This window comes from Lucilia cuprina, chromosome 5, assembly GCF_022045245.1.
Source record: "Lucilia cuprina isolate Lc7/37 chromosome 5, ASM2204524v1, whole genome shotgun sequence".
NCBI lineage: Eukaryota > Metazoa > Arthropoda > Insecta > Diptera > Calliphoridae > Lucilia > Lucilia cuprina.
This window is the reverse complement of record NC_060953.1, coordinates 22,764,396-22,792,090: the sequence shown is the minus strand read 5'-3', so window position 1 is coordinate 22,792,090 and position 27,695 is coordinate 22,764,396. Positions and strand designations below refer to the sequence as shown.

At 34.3% G+C, this 27,695-nt stretch overlaps 1 protein-coding gene across 1 annotated transcript; it reads left to right on the top strand.

Annotated features, from left to right (window-relative positions):
- The first annotated feature begins 534 nt into the window (after window positions 1-534).
- On the top strand, window positions 535-26,602 carry LOC111688676 (mitochondrial import receptor subunit TOM20 homolog). The gene is made up of 3 exons (XM_023451175.2): window positions 535-761; window positions 829-907; window positions 26,142-26,602. The coding sequence occupies exons 1-3, from the start codon at window positions 632-634 to the stop codon at window positions 26,452-26,454; spliced, it is 522 nt and encodes a 173-aa protein (XP_023306943.2). The 5' UTR covers window positions 535-631; the 3' UTR covers window positions 26,455-26,602.
- Window positions 26,603-27,695: the final 1,093 nt, after the last annotated feature.

Below are 27,695 nucleotides of genomic sequence, written 5' to 3'. Positions count from 1 at the left end.
GACCTTGTCCACACTAGGAAACTTTTGTTGAGAAACTCTTTAATAATTTTCTTTTGAAGTTTCCTTAGTGTCCACACATAAAAACTTTTGTTTGAGAAACTATTATTAATTGCATTGATTTATTGTTGTACGAATGAGAAGAATAACAAAACAAACTTGGTTTCCGAGTACTGAAAACTCCGCACTGCGAAAGATATTAATAAATGATATTCTCTCTCTTTCTCTCTCACGCAAAATCCACTTTTTGCATTTTAAGCAAAGTCGATTTTCGTTTTTTTTTTTCATTTACTTTTACCGACTTTTTAACAATTTTCGACTTTTTCCACAATTTTCGACTTTTTCGACATTTTCCGACTTTTTCGACTCTTTTCGACTTTTATTTCCGAAGTTGACTTTTCAACTCTTTTCACAGACGACAGTTGAGTTATCGCGTCTTTTGGAACAAAATTGTCGACTTCGACTTTTTTCTAAAAAAGTCGATTTGTAGAACTATAGTAATGATAATCTAGTGAAAAATATTTTTTTAACTTTGTCTGGCATCACAGTTTGTAAATTAAACATGCTTTATGTGCGTCACATGGACGAAGAAAGTATATTTTTCAATTAAAATTTTGTTGTGTGGTTAAATAAAATGTTAGAGATAAACAAAGCAGCAGTTGGAATTGCAGCAGGAGTAGCAGGAACGCTTTTTATAGGATATTGTATTTATTTTGATAGTAAACGTCGTGGCGATCCAGACTATAAAAAGAAAGTTAGAGAGCGTGAGTAAAAAAAATATTTGTCTTACATAAACATGTATCCTTATGATGTAAATATAATTGTATATAGGCAGACGAAAAAATCGCAAAAATGGGAATTCATCCAGAAGTGGTATGCCCAATTTAAACGATCATGAAGCAATTGAAAGGTAATTTTTGAATAAATATAAGTGGTTTAGTTTAGATTCTGAAAAAATCATAATACAGAAGTAGACATTTATTGCTAAAGGAATAGGTACACAATAATTTTTTTCTAATATTTGATGATTAAAGGGGCTTTACAATTCATTGAATACAAAATAATCGGCTCAGAGTTCCATTTTCTACAAAACGGGCATAATTAAAAAAGTTGCTTTGAGAATAATGGCTTTGAATATTTAGCATTATTTTACTATTTTTAAAACAAAAAGTGTGTGCCACACGATAGTTCTCTGGTGGATTGTAATTTTCCTATTCATATCGTACACCAATATAGTAGGGAGCGTATTATACGTTTGTGCTTATGTTTGTAACACACATATAACATAAAAAACAAGTAGGAAGGTATAGTCGGGCATGGCCGACCATATAATAACCATGAGTATATTTTTAAAAAATTTATTTTTTATAAAGAAACTTTTAAGTTGAATATTACCATAATTCCAAAATATTTAAGCAATTTATTTATAAAAAAAATCTAAAATTTCTAAATGAGGCTTTATATAGGTCAAATATGGGCCGATCTTCGGTGAATTTGGGAAAAGGATATATATACCCTACACCACTATAGTGGGGAGGGTATTATGCGTTTGTGCTGAAGTTTGTAACACCCAAAAATAAAGTATACCAATCGCCTCAGAATCACTTTCTGAGTCGTTTTAGCTATGTCCGTCCGTCTGTCTGTGTGTCCATGTAAACCTTGTGCGCTCGCTACAGGTCGCAATTTTCAAGATAATTTGGGGAAATTTAGCACATACTCTTTTTTTTGTTCAAGGACGAACGCTATTGAAAATGGTTAAAATCGGTCTATTATTTCTCCTAGCCCTCATACAACCGTACCCCCCGAATCGGGCCTTTAGGCTCATAATTACGTTAAATGTATTATAATGTCAACAAACATCAACAAAAAATAGTTTTACAGAACAGCCAGCCAGCCGACAGACACACGGACGGACGGACATGTCTTAATCGACTCAAAAAATGATTCTGAATCGATCGGTATACTTTAAGGTGGGTATTGGACCAATATTTTCGTCAGTGTCGGCGGGATCATCTGGGTTTCCTCCGTCCGTGTTCTGCGGGGTTTGGGTTCGAGTTTGTCGTTACCCCGATAGACGCGCAGCTTTACACTATCAAATCTGTAGTACACTTTGCGTTGCCTCTGTCGGAGTAACGACAAGGATTTCTTGTTCAGAACAACTACCACCTGTATGCACCATCAGAGTCAGAAACATTGACTACCTTCTAATTTTGGGTGGGTAGGTCTGGGTTTCCGCTTCAAAGGTACGCCAGAATTGTCTCAGGGTCATGAGGCTCTAGGTCTATGAGGAACTCATTGACCGAGATCACATCGAGCTTTGCGCCGGACCACAATTCCTCAAGGGAGTTTACCGTTAGTTTGAGCAGATGTGCTGAGCGCTCGTTGGTACACGCTATTTTGATGGGATATTTTTTTTATTGTATATGACTTAGTAAAGTAAAATTATGCTGATTATAATAATTTTATTTTTATTTTACAAAAATATTTAAGTTTAAATTTTAAAATTTAAATTTTTGATCATGACTTTCTTTTTTTGCAAAAAACTTCCCTACTTACGACAGCAAAAACAATTTCTTTATTGCTAATTGATTCTATACACTTTAATAAATAATATATAAAAAGTTTTGTTCGATTATCTTTCCCCGTCACTGAGTAATAGCTTCTTAAAGTCAAAATTTTACAAAGTCTAAATCTGCATACTGTACATTATACGTTATGAAGGCGTTTTTCTTTAGGTTTTTTGCATATGATATTTTTGTTAATAAGAAAGCAGAAGAAAAGAAAACTTTAAAAGAAATTGCTAAAATTTAATGGCATATGATCAAAAACTATTTAATTTATACATATATACAGACGTTTTATTAAATTAGCTTTAATAATAATCTGAATTATACACTGGAAATGTATAAAAAGTTGAAATAGCCATATAAATTGTATGACATACAATCAAAAATTAAAAAAAAAACCGAAAATTGTACGCTTTTTTGCACCTAATGTAATTTTCACAAAAACTGTGCAATATAGTTTGATGAATTTTGTTTCTTCATTAGAGCTTTTGTTTCTCCGATCGGTTCACAATTGGTCTTAGCTCCCATAAAAGGTACCTTCCCGAAAATAACTTAAACCCCCAAACCTCATTACCTAATTAAGATATTTATACAAAATTTGCCACAAATATTAATTTTGTATACATACAACATGAAATTAAGTATGTAGAGCCCGGATAACACGGGAACAAATCAATGGGATTTTTTGGTACTTTTTCGTTCTGCAAAAGGTACTTTTTGAATTTTCTATAATATTGAACCTAGAAACATGAGATTAAGTATGTGGAATTTGAATTAGGTAAGAACCCATAAAAGGGAACTTTTGGGTACTTTTTCGTACACTTTTAAATTTTCCATAATTTTGAATCTAGAAACATGAAATTAGGCATGTTGAGTCCGTAGTAAGTTATGTAAAAGAAAACTTTTTGGTAATGACTGTTTTTAACACACCGTGTGTAACGGTTCAGGCGTTGTGCCCTATCCTTCAGGAGACCTGCGCTACCTATTATTCCGACCGTGCTCAGGGTTTGGGGTGGTGTTCTTGTCTTCATCAGGATAGGCTAAGAACCGCACATTAACTTAAAAGGTAGCTATTAATATTAACTAATATAACTGTTTGTGTGTGTGCAAAAAAAAAAGAAATAAAAAGACAAGAAAAAGTTGTGTTTTTTCAATAAAAAGTTTATTTATTAAATTTATAATTACCTTAAAGATTCTCAATAGGGGTTGTGCACTAAACCAAGTGGTCGTAATGGCGTTCACTTAACAAGTGTTTTAAAAACAAAAAAAAACTATGCAACTAGTTGCGAATTACTTTATACCGTTAGTGGTTTTACTAGTTAGAATTTATCTCTACACTTTTTCAAAGATGAAAAAAGAAGTAGTTAGATAAATCCTAACGTAGTATAAAGGGAATAGAAAATAGGGTTTCAAATTAATTTCTAAAATGAACATTGCCGGCCACCTTGCAACGACGAAGTTAGATGCAACAACAAATGAGAAATAAAGGTTAATAAATCTAGGATAAACTTATACAAATATACATTTTTCCATTATTATATATCTATTTATTATGTTTTCTTTTCAATTTTTTTTCTTATAATTATTATTTTTTTTTTCAAATTTTAAAATTATCGACGAAAGGTTGTTGTTGTTGTAACAGCTCGGCTGTGGCCGATAGTTCTTTCCTGGGGAAAAAACTTTCGTTGATACAGCTGTCGCTGGGTTGACAATCTTTGGCCGAGTATGACTCGGGTCGTTCCGGAGCGAAGATCCAATTGTCGTGGGAACGTAAACGACGAAACGACGAAAGGTCAAAGGACCTGCTTAGATTTTTAAGAAGTCTCTCGACTTTCCCCATAAAGCCGAAGTCCCACAGGAGGATTTTTAAGAAGTCTCTCGACTTTCCCCATAGAACCAAAGTCCCACAGGCGGATTTTTAAGAAGTCTCTCGACTTTCCCAATAGAACCGAAGTCCCACAGGAGGATTTTTCAGAAGTCTGTCGACTTTCCCCATAGAACCGAAGTCCCACAGGTGGATTTTTTCAGTCTCTCGACTGTACCCATGAATAAATAACATTCACAGGTCAATTTAATATTATTTTTATTTTCCTAATATGGGGATTGGCCGGAAATGACCCATCCAAATAAAGTGTATTGAGCAAGTGGAATACCCGGGCTAGAATATATTTTTCCTTTGATAATGGAAGCACTTAGTTCTGGCCCTAAAACCTACGCGACCTGTCCCGACTGAATAAATGTGGGATCAGCTAGCTGAATCCCGTCAAATAATGTTAAAATATCGTTGGAAATATTTTCCGGTGGGGTTCGTATACCGACCATTTTCCTCACTGTTGCAGATAACGTTATTTGAGGATGAGGCGCGTATATTGAGCCGATAGTCAAACGACATATATTAACGTCGTTCGCTGACGAGACAGGCAGCCTAAGCTGCTGGACTAGGGACTCACAAACATATGACATCGGACAACACAGGTCTAAAACCGCTCGGACCAAAATTCGATTCGGTTACCTATCAACAAATTTACCTTTAAGGTCGGAGACAGGTTAATAGAATGTCTTAATGGCACATGAGAAGTCTGGACGGTATAGGGCATAGATTTCGCCTTTGACTGTGCTGAAGTAGGGGTTTTAGGTTTCGCGCCTTTCTTCTTTTGACCTTTTCCTGGTGAGTGCAAAAGAGAGTGGTGAATGTCGTGGCAGATGTTACACTTCACCAACGACTTGCACTCATTAGCCAGGTGTTTAGTCGATAAACATATGTAGCAATGTCGATGTAAAATTACGAATCGAAGCCTTTTTTCGCGAGGCAACTTCCGGAAACTAGCGCACCTATACAGCGGGTGTCTTCCTCTACACTGTTTACATACATTCGAGCCCGAGGATTCCACATTTGATGCCTTTGCGAGCGTGGGAGCTGCTGCCGGGTCTGGATCTGTAGATTCAGAAGACTTCTCAACCGAAGCGACCTTTAAGGCAAGCAACTCTGATGCTGACTCAGATACCAAAGTAGGGGTTGGAGATGGTGTTGGAGCAGGAACTGGATCCGGTATTGTAGCAGGGGCTGGAACAGGGGCTGGATCAGCTACTGTAGCCACCTTAGATCCTTGGTCCTCTACCTCCATTACTTCCTTGTCGGACTCTAAGAGCGCATCTTCCATTGCAATGGTTAAAGCGTCCATGGTACTAGGAACAAGGAAAATTATAAATAGAAGGAAAATTATAATTAGAAATAGAAGGCTCCGGTGGAGCAAGGATGGGTGACCCAATCAAAAAATGACCAGGCGTAAGAGCTACTGGCTCATTCGGATCATCACTCATAGGACACAACGGTCTCGAATTGAGACAAGCCTCAATTCTTGCGAGAACCGTCGATAATTCCTCAAAGGTATATTTTACGGACTTAGCTTCTTTGCGGAAATGAAGTTTAAAACTTCGAACTCCCGCTTCCCATAAGCCTCCCATATGAGGAGCGCCCGCGGAATATATCGCCATGTAAGTCCATTAATACCGTAAGTGGAAACATCCTTGCACGACTTTCTGACAAAACATGTTCAAAATTCCTTTCTAATTCACGAGAAGTTCCCACAAAGTTCGTCCCGTTGTCGGAAAACATAGTAGTGGGACAACCTCGTCTCGATATAAATCGATTAAAAGCAGCCAGGAATCTATCAGTTGATAAATCTGATGTGACTTCCAAATGAATGGCTTTATTCGCAAAACAGACAAAATACAAACGTAGGCCTTTAAAGTTTGACACGATCTACTATTTAAGTTTCTTATGTCAAAAGGCCCAGCAAAATCGACTCCAGTTGTCGTAAATGGTCGGCCTATCTGAGTTCGTTCGGGGGTAATGCTGCCATTATTTGGGTACAGGTGCGCTTACGGTCAAGAATACACCGTTTGCACCGATTAATAACAGCTCGAACTAGTGTTTTTAGTCGAGGTACCCAATATTCGATCCTTAAGATCCTGAGCATTAACTGATTTCCACCGTGGATAGAAATCGTATGTACGAACTCAATCAAAAGACGGGTAAAGCGACATGAATATGCCAACAAGATGGGATGCCGTTCGGTATAGACTAACGAAGGTGATTTTGTCAAACGACCATTAAGTCTCATAACACCCTCATTATCCAGAAATGGATTCAAAGTCAATAAAGGACTTTTGGAAGATAGTGGTCTTTTATCCAAAAGACATTGGTATTCTTCGACAAAATTTACTTTTTGAGCCAAAACTGCCAATCGCAGTTTTACTCTCTTAACCTCAATGTTTGTAACAATAGTAGTCTCAAAGGAATTTCGATTCCTATGAGCCGATTGAGTATTATAGAAAAATCTAAATACATAGGCTAACACTCAAATTGCCCTATCAAGAGAAGAAAATCTCTCAAGAATGTCTTCATAATTCGAAAAAAATGAAGCATAAGATTTAACTGCACGAGCCTCTAAGTCCGTATCTAATAAAGACAAATTTCCTAGATTCCAGGTAGTGTTTTTTTCCCGAACCCAATTTGGACCATGCCACCATAGATTGTTCTGTCTTAAATCAGAGGGTGACATACCCCGACTTCCCAAGTCTGCTGGGTTGTCGTCAGATTTGACATGGTGCCAATTATGTCTTTCGACCACTTCCTGAATTTTACAAACTCTGTTGGCTACAAAGGTTGTCCATGAACAAGGGTCCTTTTTCAGCCAAGCAAGGACGATTGTAGAATCAGTCCAACAATATATTTGACATAATGGGATGTCAATTTCATATAATACGGATTTTAAAAGATCCGTCGCAAGAACTGCACCACAGAGTTCAAGTCGTGGTAGAGAAATTGATTTGATGGGAGCTACTTTTGTTTTAGCAGTTAACAAATGGGTATAAATTTCGCCATTAGGTCTTGCGACTCTAGCATAAATTACCCCTGCATATGCTTTTTCAGATGCATCTGAAAAGACATGAAGCTCCACTGTAGAATTAGGTATATAATTAACCCATCTAGGAATCTGGATGTCGTTTACTTCATGATATGAAGTAGCAAATTTTTGCCATTCGGCTTCAGTAGCGGGCTTGAGAGCTGCGTCCCAATCTATCTGGTCTTGCCAAACCTTCTGCATTATCATCTTAGCGACAATAATGACTGGTCCTAACCATCCAACAGGGTCAAATAATCTAGCTATTATAGATAGTACCTCTCTTTTTGTGTGACTTGATCGCATCGAAATACGATCTACATTAAAATAAAACGAGTCAGAATGAGCATTCCACTGTAACCCAAGAGTTTTTGAGCTACTTGACTCAATAAATGTCAATAGTTTGGCATCTACTAAATGCTCAACGGGTATACCAGATAAGATGGATTTCTCATTCGAAGTCCACTTCCTAAGAACAAACCCTGCTGAAGCTAAAGCCGCTATAAGTTGATCTCGAGGGATCAAAGCGGTTGGGATCTCGTGAGTCCCAGTTAATACGTCATTGACGTACATACATTTCCGAAGTATTTTCGCCTCTAGAGGGTACTCAGCTTCGGAATTTTCAGCTAATTGTATCAAGGTACGTATGGCAAGATAAGGTGCACAATTTACACCGAAGGTTACAGTCTGTAACTGTAACTCTTGAATTTCCTTCGAAGGAGAATCACGAAACAAAATTCGTTGAAATGGAGTATGAGAACTATCAAGTCTAATCTGTCTATACATTTGTGTTATATCACAATTAAACACAAACCTAAAAAAGCGCCAACGTAAAATCAGGAGAACGAGATCTGCCTGTAATGTGGGTCCCACAAATAAACAATCGTTAAGACTGTTGCCGTTAGACGTTTTATTCGATGCATTGAAAACCACACGTAATTTTGTAGTTTTTCTATCCAATTAAATAACAGGATGATGAGGCAGGTAGCAAGAAGAAGAAGAAGAGCCTTTAACTGGACGCATATGGTCTAAAGTTAAATATTCCCTAACGACGTCATCATACATATTCTTGATGACAGGATTTCTCAAGAGAGAGGATTCTGTCCGTATAAATTGCGCCCTAACATTCTGTTTAGACTGACCTAAAGTTAACGTCCCGGGAAATTCAGGTTTAAATGGTAATGTTACTACATATCTACCAGTAGAATCCCTACGAGTAGTTTTCTTATAATTGTCCTCACACATACGATCATGTGCTGACATAAGTTTCCGTTTAGGAGGTTCCTCTATTTCCCAAAATCTAAGTAAGGTACTATTTATACTATATTCTTCAGAAAATTCAACTCTAGTGCTGTATACCTGAATGGAAGACTGAGGAACTGGACCAGTAATAATCCAGCCGAAAATAGTTTTCTGAGCCACTAATGTCCCTAAAACCTTTCTAACTGAACCCATTATAATTCGTGGATATAAATCTGCCCCTAAGAGTAGATCTACTGGTTTAGAATCAAATAAGTTAGTATCTGCCAAACGTATATTTGGCAAATCATTTCGATACTCATTCGATATAATAAATGAGGGTAAATTACCAGAGATCGTTGGCAAAACGAGAGCTACTGTACTCAAAACAATTGAAGAGTCCAAGGGCGTGCCAATATAAATGGAACACGATTTTCTTGATATTACAGAATTCGCTTGGTTGATACCAGATATTTGAGCATTCGTCGATTGCGTCAAAATTTTTAAACGATTCTGTACTCTTTCGGAAATAAACGATGTTTCCGAAGCAGGGTCAATGAGAGCACGAGCTGGGTACGTCATACCCTGGTGATGAATATTCACCATCGCTGTTCCTAACAATACTGTATGGTTTTGCGAAGTATAAAACGCCTGTCTATTAATAGGAGCTGAAGTGCTAGAGCTGTTAGATGTTGCTACTTGAGAAGAAACGGTGGGTATAGATAGAGCAGCTTGTGATATAGCACTTGTGCTCGGACCCGAATTAGAAGTTCTAGAATTTCCATTTTAATCTTCTGAAGTAGGCACATTTCTATGTAACATAGTATTGTGCTTCTTTTTACAAATAGAACAACAATGCAGACTCTTACAATCTTTCACTTCATGATTTCGTGACAAACAATTAATGCAATAGTGATGTTTCTTAATAGTCCGAAAACTACTCGGTATGGGGTCCTGCCAATGGATTGATGGATACTATTTCGAAGAGAACAGTTTATGCTGTCAGTATATAGATCCCACTCCCGTTGGTCTTTTCGAATATATGAGCGTAAAGATTCGTTAATGCATCGATTGACTCTTTCGCTTGCTTTCGCTTGTGGGCTATATACTGCAGTCAATATGTGTTTAACATCGTATTTTTCTAGAAATTTCTCAAAATCTTTGCATTTAAATTGAGATCCATTGTCCGAAACTAAAGTCTCAGGTACCCCATAGCAGTTAAAAATGTCAGTCCGTAAATAATTTATAATGTCCTTCGAAGCAATTTTCTTAAGCGGTTTAAGATAAGTGAATTTTGAAAAATGGTCCAGTACAATTAGTAGTCCAATGTGTCCCTTCTTCGACCTTGGAAATGGTCCTATTAAGTCTACGTATAGTCGTTGAAATGGTCGTTCAGTATATGTCATCTGTCCCAAAGGTGGTCGTAAAATATTTGTCAGAGTCTTCGAAGTTTTACAAAGGTCACAATTTTGAATATAGTCCTTAACGTCAGTAACAAGTCGAGGCCAATAAAAGTATTGTCGAATCCGTTCGATAGTCTTAGTGATTCCACCATGTGCCGATGTTGGTGTATTGTGTGCCGAATATATTACGTCTTGTCTAAGTTCTGTTGTTGTTGTAACAGCTCGAATGTGGCCGATAGTTCTTTCCTGGGGAAAAAACTTTCGGTTGATACTGCTGTCGCTGGGTTGATAATCTTTGGCCGAGTATGACTCGGGTCGTTCCGGAGCGAAGATCCAATTGTCATGGGAAGGGTCTAAGTTCTGTCGGTACATATAGTTCCACAAATTTGATTCGTCAGTATCACCAGAAGAAAATTCAGTTCTCTTATAAATATAATTGTCCAAAATTTTGTAGTCCGTTAATCCTGAATTTTGAAAATCGTCTCGTAATTTAGAATATCCGTCAGTTTTAAATGCGTCCGAGTCAAGGTCAATTGCCGGTAATGTCTCCAACTCAACAGAGCTCAAGAAGTCTTCGCCTTCATGGGCCCGAGATAGCGTTTCAGGGACAACGTTCTCTCTCCCACTTCGGTGTTCAATCGTGAAGTTGAAACCTTGCAGTTTCAACGCCCACCGAGCTAAACGACCGGAGAGATCACGTTGACCCATCAACCACTTCAAACTTGCGTGATCGGTCACAACCTTAAACTCTAAGCCCTCAATGTACGATCTAAACTTTTTGATCGCCATCACTACGGCTAGGCATTCTAGTTCCGTAATGGTAAAGTTTCTTTGAGCTTTATTGAGTTTGTGAGACATATAAGCAATTGGCCTTTCTGTCCCGTCCTGGTCTTTCTGCGCCAATTCTGCACCCACTCCATAAGTACTAGCATCACACTGTAAAATAAAAGGTTTACTATAATCGGGATGAATGAGTAATGGTGCAGACGTCAGTTTTGTCTTTAGTTTGTCAAAAGCTTCTTGAGCTTGGTCAGTCCAATTAATAGTCTTTTTCTTGGTCAGTAGTAGAATAATCATGTATAAATCTCCTGTACCATCCAGTCATGCCTAAAAATCGTTTTAAATGTTTTATGGATTTTGGCACAGGGAAGCCTTGTATGGCTTTAATTTTGTCCTCGTCCACTTGCAACGTCCCGTTCCCTACAACAAATCCTAAATATCGGCTTAGTGCAAAGCTACTTTTTTTAACATTGATTGTCAAACCTGCTTTTTGAAGATTCGTCGCAACCTCCATCAAGTGTGTCAAATGTTCGTAAAAAGTCTGCGAAACAACAAGTAAGTCATCTAGGTATACAAAAACGTGAGTTTTCAAGTTGTACGGAATGACTATGTCCATTAGTCGGCACAACGATTGCGGTGCGTTACAAAGTCCAAACGGCATTCTTGTAAATTGATGCAATGGCCGATTAGAGACTGTAAAAGCTGTCTTTGGTTTCGAGTCTTCGTCCAGTTTGATTTGCCAAAAGGCGTCTTTCAAATCAATCTTTGAAATACAATGAACTGGAGGAAGTCTTGATAAAATTCCGTCAATGTTCGGTATCGGGTAAGCGTCCTTAACTGTTACGGAGTTTTATTTTCGACTATCCACACACATCCTAACTTTTCCAGGTTTGACAACAATGACTGTTGGTGATGACAAAGGGGAATTTGGAGCTTCCTCTATAACTCCGAGAGAAAACATTCGATCTAATTCCCCACAAAGCTGTTTTTCCACCGCCGGTGAAATCGAATAATATCCTTGTTTTATGGGTTTTGCATTACCCGTGTCAATAATATGTTGTATTAGAGTAGTACAGCCTAAACCATCTACTTTAGAGTTAGGGAACGTTGCAATAATTTTGTCTAGTCTATGTTTCTGTTCTGCAGTCAGTTGAAGTTTGTCCGGGTCATATTAGGCACAGTCAATTTCACCAAAAATTGGCAAAGAAATTTTTAGTCCAAAATCTGTCCAAAAGTCATAGCCACAAATTATGTCTTGTCTGATCGTCAAAACCACTAAAAATTCAAAATGTCTAGTCTGTCCTTGAAATGTCACGTCTAATGTCTCTGTCCCTAAAACGTTCTGTCGTTGCCCGTCTGCAGTACGTACGTTGCCTAAACATTTACTAAAATTTGGTTCACTCTGAATTTCTAACGCTAAATTTCCTCCAATTACGTTCTTATTCGCGCCACTATCTAAGAGAGCCAAGGGAAATTTGTCATTAACTTTTATGTTAATGTATGGCCTACTATCTAATTCTTGAGAAATAATTGGGGAAATTGTATAAATTTCGAACTTTTTAATTTTGCGATAAAATTCTCTAATTCGTTTTGAAGATCTACTAATCTTGTTTTCACCGAAAATCCTCGCACGAGCTTTCTTATATTCAGCCAAAGGGATGTGATATGGCTTCATCAGAGGGTGTATGTTTTCCGTTTGATTGTCTTCAGACTTAGTCCCGTTGTCCGAGTTAATGTCCAAAGTTTTCTGTACAATATCACCGGATGTTCTTAATGCGTCCGTCGAACATCCTTCTGTCCGTTTCCCGAATGCTTTTTCGAGCATTTAGTGCAGTTCGGTTTGTATATGTCCTTGGCACCACAACCGTAACCGAAGATGCGTCTTGGTTCCATACAGTCAAAATACGTATGGTCATCTTTCTCACAATTCCAACATTTAATTTGTTGAAGTGCACAAATGTCCTCAGTTTCTGTATTATTAATGTCAAGGTCTTTGTCCTCGCCGTCAATTTCCGAAACGCGTCCTCTGTCAGTCTTACGATAATCGTATTTTTGAACGTCCTTCATAAATTTTTCATGTTTCCTTACTTCTTTACGAAGTTGGGAAACACTGGAAATTTCTAACTGTAGAAGTTCATGACGAACTTCTGTCTTTAAATTTCGAATTAGGGTCTCACACAAGTCACGGTCTGAAATTGGCGTCTTAAGTCTATCTGTCATGGCCAAAATTGTGTCTAGATATTCGTCAAAATGTTCGTTATGTTTTTGTCTTCGTCTACGAATGTCTTCAAGGATGTCAAAGTCCGTCGTGTCATCCTTGTACTGATTCCGTAAAGCAGTTGTCAAAGAATGCTAGTCGTCAAAATGTTAATTCTGTAAATGAATTCGTCCACTGTCATTTGGTTGTCATGTCCGGTGAACTTGATTCGCCAATTGCGAATTATATTCAGAACTTTCTCAGCAAGAAATGGTTCTTTGTCTGCGTCGTGATTAGGTCGATTTGTTCTTGGTGAGGTATTTCTGTCCCTGTTATTGTCATCATATCTGTTCTGATGTTGATTATTTTCCACATTGATATTTTGAACTATTGCAGACAGTTCATTTGAAATCATATTCATCATCTCATTTCGAAATAATCCTAAAGATTCTGTCACAATTTGTCTTATTTGAGTTTCGTTTGTTGTCGTCGAATTGTCATTGGTACCGTTTTGTGTTTGTGTTGTCATTTTAGATCGTGTTCTTACACCGGTATTTGATGAGTCCATATCTACCGTGAAGCTCATATTAGTTGGCCGATCGATATTCGATAAATTTTCTTGACTTCGTGTTAAAGGCATATTTAAAATTGTATTTAAACTCAGTAAAGATAAATATATTCCACTACTCGGTTAATTAACATATAGTTAGGAACCAGATAATAAAAAAATATGACCTACATTCAAATTATAAAACAAAAAAAATAATTGTCTAAACTTTCGAAAGAGTATTTAATTGATAAATAAATCTCATTAAGAAAGTGTAGAAAATATAAAGGAAAAATCTCAGTTTTTATATGAGGGTAGGTAATCAAAACAATTCCAATTACAAAAATCCCGATCATAATAAAAACTAAGCAAAAATTTTGAAAACTAAAAAAATGATCAAAAGAATATGTATGTTATTCGCGAGTAAGATCTCAATAAAACTCAAGATCAAAAATCTCAAAAAAAAAAAAATCATACAAAAAAATAAAAGTTTTATTAAATATTTGGTTCAGAATTCTATTTAAAAAAATTCTGAAAATCCAAAATATTTTCAAAAACAGAATTGAGAGAAAACAAAATAAAAAGAAATTTAGTTAATACCACGATTAATTGTTTTGTTTGGAACTTCAGCCAAGATGTAAATAAAATTGTTCAAATTATATGTCCTAAGTGTTTACCAAAGGCATGTAAAACTATTTAGCTGTGGCCCCACGTTGGGCGCCATTAAACGTGGTGAAGGGTATATAAGATTCGGCACAGCCGAATAAGCTATGTTATATATAGAAATATTACCATAAAAGTAAAAGTTACCGAAAATCACGTAGACGGGTTTTTCTGATAATCGTAATTCTTTGGTTAAACCTGGTTTAAAATATGTTTCTTGTTTTTCAGTAATCAGTAAAGTTACTTATTATCTTAGTTTAAATGAGTGTCATTGGCCAAAACCTAAGTTATAAGTGAGAACACTCAATCAACAAAAACAATAAAACAATGAATTCGGAAGAAGAATAACTTAATATTTTAAGTAAATAGTAATTTTCTAATTTTTATCGATCTTATTACTTTTTATACCCTACACCACTATAGTGGGGAGGGTATTATACGTTTGTGCTGATGTTTGTAACATACAAAAATATTGGTCCAATACCCACCTTAAAGTATACCGATCGACTCAGAATCATTTTCTGAGTCGATTAAGACATGTCCGTCCGTCCGTCCGTCTGTCCGGCTGGCTGGCTGTCCATGTAAACCTTGTGCGCAAGGTACAGGCCGCAATTTTCAAGATAATTTGATGAAATTTGGACCAAGCATGTTTTTTGGCACAGGGACGAAGCCTATTAAAAATGGTTGAAATCGGTCCATTATTTTACCTAGCCCCCATACAACCGTACCTCCCGATTTGAACTTTTTATGCCGTAATTACGTCAAATATTCTATTATCTCTCTAAAAATTGGCATAAATAAGTTTTACATAAGTATTTATGACACTTTAGATTTTCGTAAGGATCGGCCCTTATTTGACCCTAGCCCCCATACAAACCCCCCTTCAAAAAATGTCTTAAACGTCTAAAATTGACTTTTAACCATTTGTATCGTAATGAAACTCAACAAAACTAACTGTTATTTAAAAATATATCCTTTTCCCAAATTTACCGAGGATCGGCCCAATTTGACCTATATAAAGCGTCATTTAGAAATTTTAGTTTTTTTTTATCAATAAATTGCTTAATATTTTTGAAAAATATTCAACATAAAAGTTTCTTTATAAAAAGTAAAAATTTTAAAAATATACTCATGGTGTAGGGTATTATATGGTCGGCCATGCCCGACTATACTTTCCTACTTGTTTAAATATTTATTTTTTTTATAATTTAACATTTTACAAATGCGATATTTGCAAAAACAGCTGTTCATTGTTTATGTTTGTTACTGAAAAGTTAGCAATACTAACTAAATTAACTGATCCTAGATACATAACAGAAAAATACAATCATCGGTTAAAGTCCGCCTAAATATGTTCCGAGTTTCATCTAAAGCAAGTTAAACATAGTTTAAGATAATTATACAAAATTGGGCAAAAATATCACATTTTATACGCAAATATAACTGTAATTTGTTTTCCGTTCGGCCCACAATCTCCTATCTCCTATATAAGGTCCCCTCCCGAAAAACTATCTATAACTATCCTTTCTTAAGCCTTCCACCAGACAATGCAACCATAAGTTAGAATAGGTCAGATAACCGATGTGTAAATCCAATTTTACCATATCTGGTTGTAGACCCCAAATTTTCCCTATATAATTCTTGCATGTGTATTAGGCATTGAGTCCTTTTTTCATTCTTTCCTGAGTATTTTCCTTCCTTGACAGCTTCTTATCAATGAAAGTTCCTAAATACTTAGCTCCCCTAAATAAACTTAGTTCAACGTCATTTAACTTTGGCAACCTAAAATTGTCTACCTTGTATCTTCCGGTAAATTAAAACAAGTATAGGCAACGATCTTTCTACATTTAGATTCAAAAAGCCTTAAAATAGCGTTAACCGCTAGTAGTCACAGAAGAGGACATAAGAGATAAGATAAGGTAACCCTTATCCTAATGCAATGATCCCCTACGTTCGAGTTGATAATTCTGCTGCGAAGATTGCATACTATCCACCTCACCAGCAATTCCTGAACTTCAAGATCTATAAGCGAATCCTTATTCGCCTCAATCGTTATACTATTGAAAGTTCCTTCGATATCAAAATTAATCCATGCTCAACACAACTTACCACCTCATGCAGTGCACACTCAACAGATTTAACCTTAAGGTAGGCATGCTGAGCGCCAATATTGAGTATCGATATTGTTTCTAAGATGAAGATCTAGCAGTCTCTCAAACTTAAAAAGTAGGCTACTTCAACTGGATGTGTTCATAAATCCATTGGACAGAGTGAAGTAGGGTTGGCTGAGCAGTTGAATATGTGATGGATGACATAAGGGTCGTGACCACATGCAGGACAGTCGTTGGGGACGGCACAGTCTATACGTGACCAGTTGGTGTTCAGCCTGTTGCTCCATCCCGATCTTAGTTGTGCCAGAACTACTCTTGTTTTCGCGGCAGGTTTTCTTCCGTGGGCGACCTCAAGTACGACATTAATGCGGTATCCTGCGACTGCGGAATTTATGGCGCCTCTATGAATGTCTTTCAAAGCGAATATCTGCATATGTTTTCCTCGTATATACGAAGATCCTTTCTGGGCCAATCGTCTTAGATGGTTTGGGGTTGTTGATGACATCAGGGTGAAGGGCTGTGGTATATCGAGGACTGGAAGGTTTTGTGCACCACTTTGGTTGATGTGCTTGCTGTCCCATTGGTAATGATGAGCACTAGCATCACAACCCATCACAAGGGTCGCATTCTGCAACTTCGGCAAGGGTTAAGGGCTTTGGTATGTCCGTGACTGGAAGGTTGTGAAGTTTGCGAAAAACGCTTCGTTTCGCCTTGTCTCTCTGGGTGCCCCACTTTTGTTGATGTCCTTGCTGACCCATTGCCAATGATGAGCACTAGCATTACAACCCATCACAAGGATCGCATTCTTTCTTCTCGCATGTGCTGTCAGCTCACGCACCCCCGAACCAGTTGGGCCATACGGCATATACACCGAAGCCAGAGTGAGCGAAGGCTTACCTTTGGCTTCTCTGTTTATTACGGTTATATCCTGAAAGAAATAGAAAACCTAATTTATTCTTTTCTAGAATACAAGTCCTTTTCCTAAGAAGACGGGACAAATAAGGTGTAACCTTTGACCCTTAAACCAATAACCTTATTTTTGTTAATCTATAGGTCCTGAATAAGGGCCATGTTAGTCTACGAATCGGTGAGGAAAGTTACCAAATCGCCAGAAGCTGCACCACCAGCTGTTTCTTTTGTCCTGTCATGTTTCGAGTACCGAAACCTGACAGTGCAAAGACCCCACCCATCACATCTAGGACTTTCGATCCACAACGAATCGAAAGTCCTTGCCAGTATTCTCCTCACATACCAGTGAGTGTACATTCTGTTTGGCCAATACAGCCAGTACTAACGGGCGGTGGAATCTACTCCAAAGAGTTCTTGTTGCCACAATTGACAACTATCATGTCCTTAGAAAAGTCTGCACCATTGAATGATACATCCTCTGAACTACCCTTATATAGAATATAAGGAAAATAAACAAACAGCTGACAGTATAAGAAAGATAAAAGATTCCATTCCATCAAATTCATACGACCAATTGAGCCTGATTTAATATAAAAATCTTACTATTTTGAACCGATATGAAGTGTAAGTTATTGACATGGTCACCATTCGACGATTATTGGTAGTATTTAGGAGTGTGTAATGGATGATTGGAACCAAAAACTTGTTTTAATTAATGGATACTAGTGCAAATATTATTAATATCGCATTTTAAGATATAAATGTTCTTAAATAGGAAAAATTGCTTCTATAAATAATATTCAGCTCAATTACCAAAAATTTCAATTTTTTGGAGCAAAAAGTGAATTTTTTCCATGTTATAGTGTACAGAATATTTTATTATAAAATAATTACATTCAAACAGGTAAAATTTTCATGAATTTTGTTAATATCATTATGCCAAATACATATTGAAATTATATGTATACTTACTTTTGTGGCGTAAATTTTGTACCTATTTAACTACACCTTAAATCAAGTAACCAAAATAACCCGGAAAAAAGTAGTGAATAATAATTATCATAATCGTTTTTAATAAATAAATACGGTGTCTCTCATAAATATTCGAATTTAGGTATAATATTTAATAAAATATTTAATAACATATTTTGTATGCAAAATTAATAAATTAATTTTCTGTATTTCATATTTGACTATATTATACGAAACATAAAACTTAGAATCGAATGTTTTTTTTTTGCTAAAAATTGTTTTAAGGGGTAACTATCAACCGAATCGATATAATTTTGGACGTTCCCACGACAATTGGATCTTCGCTCCGGAACGACCCGAGTCATACTCGGCCAAAGATTGTCAACCCAGCGACAGCTGTATCAACCGAAAGTTTTTTCCCCAGGAAAGAACTATCGGCCACAGTCGAGCTGTTACAACAACATATAATTTTGGACCATTTGGTCAACAATTTTGGGGATTTGTACCATCTTTTTATGTAATATCATGGCGGTTTTTGGCAATATTTGTATTTTTTCTCCTTTTTCCCAGAGATAAGACCAAAATTTGTTATTGGGATTTAATATACCCCTTGGGGTATCCAAAAATAATATTTTTTTTACAATAATCTGTATTTAAACGTTCCAAGATATATTATTGGAATCATTCTTCTATCGCTAATTCAATTTATTGGAACTCAAGTCCATTTTTATAATACTAGGGTTAAAAATTTTCGGGGAAACTTGTCTTCTATATATTGTTTTAGATATCAGCTGTTATACATTTTAAGATTTCAATATATTGTGGAAGTTTATAACTCCAAAGTATGCCTCGAAGAAACGCCATTCAATATAGTGGAATTATTCTTTTTATAACCAATGGCCTCTAAGCTGAATGTCACCATATCATTATGGTCTAACTCAAAAATATTGATATCTGTTTAAATATTATCTACTATGATCAAAATAAGCCCAAAATTTTTTACATACAGTGTTGTTGTAATGGGCTACATAATCGTGAATGTTATGAGTAGTAAAAACTAAAATCTACCGTATAGGATGACGTTTTGTTATGGCATGTTTTGGAGTTGTACACCGCTACGATGTCTTGAAAATTTAAAATATATTAATGCTAATATCTACAATTATATATACTGGACTTATGATCCAGATAATTCAATTAGAAACAGAAGAACGATGCCAAAAATATATCATGGAATGTTTAAAAACCAATCCTTATAACAAAGATTATTATTTTTAGATACCTGAAGGAATCTATTAAATCCCAATATTAAATTTTGGTTTTATCTCTGGAAAAAGAGAAAAATGGCAAATATGGTCAAAAATGCTAATTTTAATGATATTATATGAAAAGATGGTGCAAATGCTCCAAAATTGTGGACCAAATGCTCCAAAAATATATCCATTCGGTTGATAGTTACCCCTTAAAACAATTTTTAGCAAAAAAAAACATTCGATTCTAATTGTTATGTTTCGTATAATATAGTCAAATATGAAATACAGAAAAAATTCGTATACTTTTGTGAGGTAATTTTATGGACTTTTTTAAATAAAGCTAAATTAATTTAAGTATATGTGAATTTTTAAAGTTTTAAAAAGCGTGATAAGGAGTGAGATCGAAAAATTCTTAACACACGTTTTTCATTACATTTTTCAACCAAAGTATTATTTGATTTTTTTTTTATCAAGTTACCTTTGAAAAACATGTCAGTTATTATGTGTAATGTCAATTATATTAATTTTTTTGTTAATCTGATTAAAATGAGTGACCAGAAAAAAGTGCGTACTGAAATTATTAAATATTTTCAACTAAACCCAACTTGGTCTTACAAAAAGTTGGCCAAGCATACAAAGGTCTGCCGTCAAACTGTTTCCAATGTTATTAAACAGTACCGGGAGAACTTGTCAGTTGATAGAAAACCTGGTTCAGGTAGAAGGAATGGTCCACATGATGTTTCTAAAGCCAAAAAATAGAACGCATTTTCAAAAGAGCTCCCAACACATCCGGTAGGAAAGCAGCTCGGTTAGCTCAGTGCTCGGACTATTTGGTACGAAAAGTTAAAGCTAATACAGGTTTAAAAACATACAAGGCTCAAAAAGTTCCTGACAGGAACGCTGCTAAAAATTTAGAGGCCAAAAACAGAGCACGGAAATTGAAGTCAAGTTTTATAAAAAAATATTATTGCTGCATAATGGATGACGAAACGTATGTTCTGGCAGATTTTTCGCAACTTCCAGGTCAAAAGTTTTATGTTGCTGATGCTCGAGGGAATGTTGAAGAAAAGTTTAGGACCCAAAAGCAGACAAAATTTCCCAGAAAGTTCTTGGTATGGCAAGCAATATGCAGTTGCGGCAAAAGAAGCCAATCATTTGTTACAACGGGCTCTATAAATACCGAAATTTACATCAAGGAATGTTTACAAAAAAGGCTGCTTCCATTCATAAGACTTCATAATGTGTCCACTTATTTTTGGTCTGACTTGGCATCCTGTCACTATGGTAAACAAGCCCTTGAGTGGTACAAGAACAATAATGTGGTATTTGTACCAAGAGAGGCAAATCCTCCAAACTGCCCGGAGCTAAGGCCAGTGGAGAGATATTGGGCTCTTGTTAAAAGAGAATTGAAGAGTACAAAAAGGTGTCCAAAAGTGTGGTAGATTTTAAACGGAGATGGACTACATGTTCGAGCAAAGTGACAGAAAGCACTATAAAAACGTTAATGGAAGGGTTTCCGAAAAGGGTTCAAAATTTCATCACTAGTGATTAAAACTATAAAAATATTTTTTTTTTTTTTGTAAATTGTAATAATAATTTGAATCAAATAAAAAAAAATAAAGCTGTAAGTTTAGTGGTTTCTTTTTTATAAACATATATGTATGTTAAGAATTTTTCGGTCTCACTCCTTATCAAAGCTAAGGACTGTCTAGTGGATTTAACAAATTAATTTATTAATTTTGCATACAAAATATGTTATTAAATTTCGTTTCTTTTCATATTATACCTAAATTCGAATACTTATGAGAGACACTGTATGTTACTTTTTTGATTTTTGAAAAAATAATATTCTTTTTTAAATAAAACCAATTGTCATTATTTCTGTATACTTATTTTTGAAATACATACAGTTAGTATGTATAAATTTCATTAGTTTTAATACCCACCATCAAAAAAGATGAGGAGTGTATTGTGATCTAGCCGTCCATCTAGCCGTGTCTGTTGAAAACACGATAGGACAAGCTAAAAAGTTTAAATTTTGAATAAATATTTTTTGTTTGGTATTGAAAATGGGCAAGATCTGTCTACGATTTAACCCAGCTCATATAAGGTTCCCTTCAGAAAATTACTATAATGCAGATAATTGGATAATAAAAGCGTAATGAAATTCGAAGTGTACAAATTTTTAATTAACCAAAATGTTTTTGTAAAATATTATGGGGATCGGTCAATAATCGATCATACCTCCCATATAAAGATCTCATCAGAAAATGACTAGCGTAGATAACTCGCTTAGAAATATCAGTATAGCAACTAAATTATACATAAACAGGTTTTTATTAACTATCTGTTTCTCTTTTTGCAAGCATGTAAAAAATTAATAGAATCACTTCTAAAACAGGAAGCATTCTGCTTCTAACATTCCAAAATATACATTTTTATAAATTTGCAAAAGTTGTACAAGATTTGTTTCAATTATAACAGATCTTTTGGTTAAGCATTCGTGTATTAAAAAAGGTATCATTAAAATTTTATTCGAATATTCGACAAAAATTGTTCGAATTATTCTTTATTCTAAATTGGAAATTTTTTATTCGTTCGAAGAAAAACAAAAATTTTTTCTCGATTAATTAAATAATTTTTATTCGAATGACAACCCTAATCACCTACCCAACATTTTTCACAGCAGGACCTTATGATTATATTTGATTCTATTGCTCTATCGAAATTAGTTATTGGCGATTCAACTCTTAGAATTCTTCTTGGGTCTCTCCTTGTAATAACCACAATGGCTACACACTAGAAAATGCTATTTTATCCAGCGATTTATATGTACTGGACTTGGAACTCCGAATCACGTCGACGTATCATTCTGTTTACCATTTCCCCCTACTATTATCAGCACGGAAACCGCAATATGCTCTAAAAAATTTTAAAATATGCTCTAAAAATATTTTTTTGTTTAATTTTAAACATTGAAAAGTTCTGAAAATTATGCTACAAGATTTTGATAATTTATTTTACAGTTTAAAGAACTACTTTAAAAGAATTCCGTTTTGCGTTTAAACAACCGATAATAATTATTATAAATCATTTTGTGGTTTCATGAATTCTAAAGTAATCGTTTTTATAAGACTACTGCATTTTTTGCGGTTCAAGTTTTAGAAACGAAAAATTTAAAAGAAATTAATTTTTTTTAATTAAAAAAATAATATTAAATTTTTAAAAAAATGTTTTTTTAAAGATACAGTTATGAAAAATTAAAGCGAGAAACATCAAAATATGCACTAAAAGAGTAAAATATGCTCTAAAAACTCGAATATATGCCTTAAATATTCTACAAAAGTCTAACCATGCTAAATTATGCTCTTATGGATAAAATATGCAAAAATATGCTCTAACAAATAGATGCCAAAATTCTTTAACTGGTCTAAAATGTGTAAATAAATTATTAATAAGTCCATACGACGCAAATCTAATTTTTACCAAGAACTCAATAATCGTAAACATGCAACGGAAAAAATAATATGTAGATACAAATCTGCTATACACGAAATATATCAATTCTTGTTTACAGATGGACCAAAAAGCACAAATGACTCAACATCATATGCTGTTATTGGTTATAATGATGATAAGATTATAAGTTTAAAAAATCTTCCCAACTTCACATCCATTTTGGTAAATAAAGCCAAAAAATGGAATATTATTAATATAACCCGTAATCTCTCTATAAAGTAGGGCACAAAATAAAGATTTTAAACAGACATAAAAAGCAATGTGAAAGCTGATAAAGCAATTGGCTAATATGGCTCCTATAGTTATGGAGTACAGAATGGGAAGGACAGACATCCAAAATATGATCACAGACTACATTCATAAAAAACAAACCATAACATGGTCTGGTTATTACCACCCTCACTATAAAGAACGCAACATAATTAAAGTCCACACCAATATTTTACCAATGTAAAAAAAAATAATTTTAAATCCTTAGCCGTATCCGTATTGGACATACTATTGCTACACACAATCATATCCTTCGAAAGTGGAATTCTTCTTAACATCAATCATATCCTATCTGAATGTGCCTATTATCCACCTATAAAATATAATATTTTTGGAAACATTCACCCTAAAAAACAGTTGGAAACAACAAATAAGGGCGATATGAATAAAATCTGTAATTTTGTTAGGAAAAATGAATATAATCATTTGATCCTTTATCATCATTCCCCTTCATTTTTTAGTTTTTTCATCATATACCTGAAGTAATAAATAGTGTATGTATATGTAATAATAGTGCAATTATGCTATAAAAGTATTTATCAAAGAGATTGGAAATTCGAATGTTTAGGGGGTAAAAAGGGTAAAACGGGTAAATTCGTAACTTCATTTCTTCTAAACTAGACAAGATACAAAAGCAGTTAAGAGCTTATCGTCGTTCACTTAAAAAATAAGAGGACAGGTGTCTGGTACTTTTTTCAAATTCAAACGGGTTAAAAGCTGCATTTTGGTACTTTTTTGTACCCCATGTATCTTTTAAACCAAAGAACATATTTATTCATAACTTAAGGAAAAAATAAAAATAAGTATTTAGCACTTTTTGGATATTCAAACGGGGAAAGGGGTTAAAAAGGTACTTCGAACAATTCTAAATTTGGTGGCAATATTTAAGTACCTTATCGGTTTACTTGTTAGCAAAAATTTTCAAAAATAGCAATAATAATAATTATAATAATAACAATAATTATAATAATAATAATAATATAAAACTTAATAAATTTGTTTAAAGTTAAATATTTTACTAAATATTAGTTTCATATAATGTAATCAAATTAAGTGAAATATTTTAATTTTTAAATCATAATATTAATAAAAAAGCAAAATGATCAGTTGCTGTATATGCAAGAAAAAGCTAAAAAGTGTAATTGGGACATTCTTTAGAACAAAGAAGAAAAAAGTGGAGTGATATTTGTGGAGTGGAACTCTCAATAAAAGCACGTATATGTGAGGACCACTTTTTGCCAACTGATATTATCAAAGGGTATCGTAAAACATTAATGCCCAGTGCTGTAGCACTGAACTTCACCTTTGTCAATTTTTAAGAAATTGCATCAATTTATAATATTGCATAAATTGATGCAAGCAAAAAAATCGAGGAATTAATTTTTAATTAATAACAAAAGCACTTTTTTCCTTACTATTCGTTTTTTCTATTTTAATTAATTAAAAACAAATTAAAAAATTCTAATGAAAATATTACACGACGCCAATAAAATTTATTTTTATTTATTTCTTTTTTTCACACATTTTCTTCATATACCACTCAGCTGATTTTGACAGAAGTTTCTACTCACAAAAACAACAAACACACGTTGTATTTATTGTTTTGTAGAATTGACTTCACCTTATAAGTGCACCCTGGTTTACTCGTTAGCAAAAATGTATAAAATTTGTAGAGTCCGACTAAACTCCAAATTTCGTTCGGTACCGAACACCGAACCCGAACTTCGCTAAATTTGAAAGTTCGGCCTAACCCGAACTCGGGTTTCAAAGTTCGGTGAACACGAACTTTTTTCTCAAATCAAAAACGCATTTATGATTAAAAAGTAATTAATTTATAACATTTAAAACAAAATATGAACATGATCATATTATGATCCCAGGTGATCAAAATTTCGTTTTAAATATGTATCGAAAGCAAAATTAATTTTATCGAATTAGTAAAATTACAGTTTCTAAAAAATAAAAAATATATATATAGTATAATGATAATATACTTACAATACTGAACACAATTCGCAAATTTCAATTTGCTGATTTATATAAAATTTTGGCTCATAAAAAAATTTAAGTATAATTTAATAAAAAAACTTGTATTTTTAATTCTTTTATGAATGTTAGTCTTTTTTAAAAACGATTTTGTTCATTTTGAATACCAATCAAACTGCAACAATAGTTTAGCTCCTATCGTTCTTATAAGAGACTGACAGTCTGGCTGACTGACAGACATGTGTAGATCGTGTGAACTAAGGACCTAGAAAATTTCAATGTTACAAATGGGATCAAAAGTTTATAGTCGAAACTAGGTAATTCAAATTAAATGTTTCGCTTTTCTTAGCTTTTTAATCACTTTCTGGTTAACAGTTTTTTAAATCAGCCGAAAAAACAAACAGTTAAAAAGGCGTTCCGTACCTATGTTTAACGGAAATTTATTGTACTGCCAGGATGTATGATAACTTTTCTAAAAAAATTTCCAGCATTTTTAAAACTTTTTGATGATGTAAAAATATGATAAATAAAAATTTTATAAAAAGTTCGCCGAACCTCACTTTTTACTGAACTCCGAACCCGTACCCTAACGTTCGGTAGGACACTAAAAATTTTTTTTAAAAAAGGAGCAATTATTAAAATGCAGGTCGCAACAAAACTCGTTTAAACACACATAAATAGTCGTTATTTACATTAATTTCCCACTACAAATTTTCTAATGTAGAATTATAAAACAAATGTTTAAAAATAAAATTTTAATATATATATACAAAATTTAACCGATTATGTTTTTTTTAATATATATTTTTTATATATTTTAGATATTTCCTCCAAGAGATTCAAATGGGAGAGACGCTAATTGCGAGAGGCGACTTTGAGAACGGCGTTGAGCATTTAGCAAATGCACTTGTTGTGTGTGGACAACCTGCTCGATTATTGCAAGTATTGCAAACTACATTGCCAGCTCAAGTATTTGCAATGCTTATTTTAAAGATGCAAGAATTTGGTAATAGATCTAGCTCAGAATCTAACGAGACACCAAAAATTGTTACCTCGAATCCTTCAGGTCATGAAATGCCATTAGGTGCAATGGAAAGTTCTTCGAGTGGAATAATGATTGATGACCTTGAATAATTTGAACGTATGGGCTTATAAAAAAATCTGACAATTTTTATATATTTCATTGAATTTCATGTTATTTTTTGTAGAAATATATTGTTTGTTGGATTTAAAATTAAAATAATAACAAATTAATTGTTATTTTCAATTTTTGTGAGCACAATTATAGATTTTTTATTAATGGTAATTACATCAAGGTTTGCGATATTGTACTAATTTATAACAAACATATAAGCTTAATTGTTTTGGTTTTTCTACATCCAAGGAAAATAAGGGGAGGAGGAATTTTAGATAGCAAACTGAAAATTGACACACAAGTAGTTTCTCTTTAACATTATTAATAAGGTATTAAATATAGTGTGCTCTAAGCGAGATATCAGCGGTCAAAGGTAACAAAAATTAATCAATTATTATACGTCGTACATCACTCCTTATAATTATTTTGACGTTATTATAATTATTACCATAAGACCATAAGCTTTATTGTGATTCTATTCAATAAGTGAAGACCGAAGAAAAAGACAGCCATATCGTCATGGAATGTATTTTCTAGCTATTTCAGCCTAAGATTATGCGTCCAACAGAACAGTAGAAAATTATATGCTCGATCGACTCTATTTCCTCCTCATCTTCTAACAAGTCTCAAATAATCAAAAAACGTAAATACACGTACAAAAAACGAACCTAAACATTGCCGGCCACCTTGCAACATCAAAGGATGTTGCAATGATAATATAACTTTAAGAGGTAAAATCTAATAAAGAACTTAAAGTAAAGTTTTCATTTATTTTATTAATATTAATTTTTTGATTGTGAACGCTATCTGTTGTGACGTGTCATACTGTAAACATATGTTCACTCGACATATTTTGTCTGCACCAAAAGTAGATTTGCAACTAACGAAGAGCAAATACTGCAGAGGATGTCTAAAACTGCCCGTAACCGTATGCTCCTTTTTGAGCCAATCAACAAAATGGTTGCTATTGGTGAGAATGTCACGACAAGAAGCAACGGAAGGTTAGGTTAGGTTAAGCAGACGGCTTACTGACTAGAGTAAGTCTTTACTTGGGTCCTTTAAGGTCCCTTTGTAACGTCTGTAAGGAGAAGAAGATTAGAGAGAAAATATATGGAAGGAAAAATAGTGATATGAGCTGTAGAGAATATACATATAATAATAAAAATAGAGATAATAATAGCGCATAAAGATAAGGCCAAGACTATGTTTGAAGAAACAAAAGAACATAGGTTAGGTTAGG

Bases quoted from the DNA above. Each gene is read 5' to 3' on its own strand.
- LOC111688676 (XM_023451175.2), top strand. From the start codon at position 632: ATGTTAGAGATAAACAAAGCAGCAGTTGGAATTGCAGCAGGAGTAGCA. The intron at 762-828 runs GTGAGTAAAAAA...AATTGTATATAG, and splicing joins TAAAAAGAAAGTTAGAGAGC to GCAGACGAAAAAATCGCAAA. The intron at 908-26,141 runs GTAATTTTTGAA...TATATATTTTAG, and splicing joins GATCATGAAGCAATTGAAAG to ATATTTCCTCCAAGAGATTC.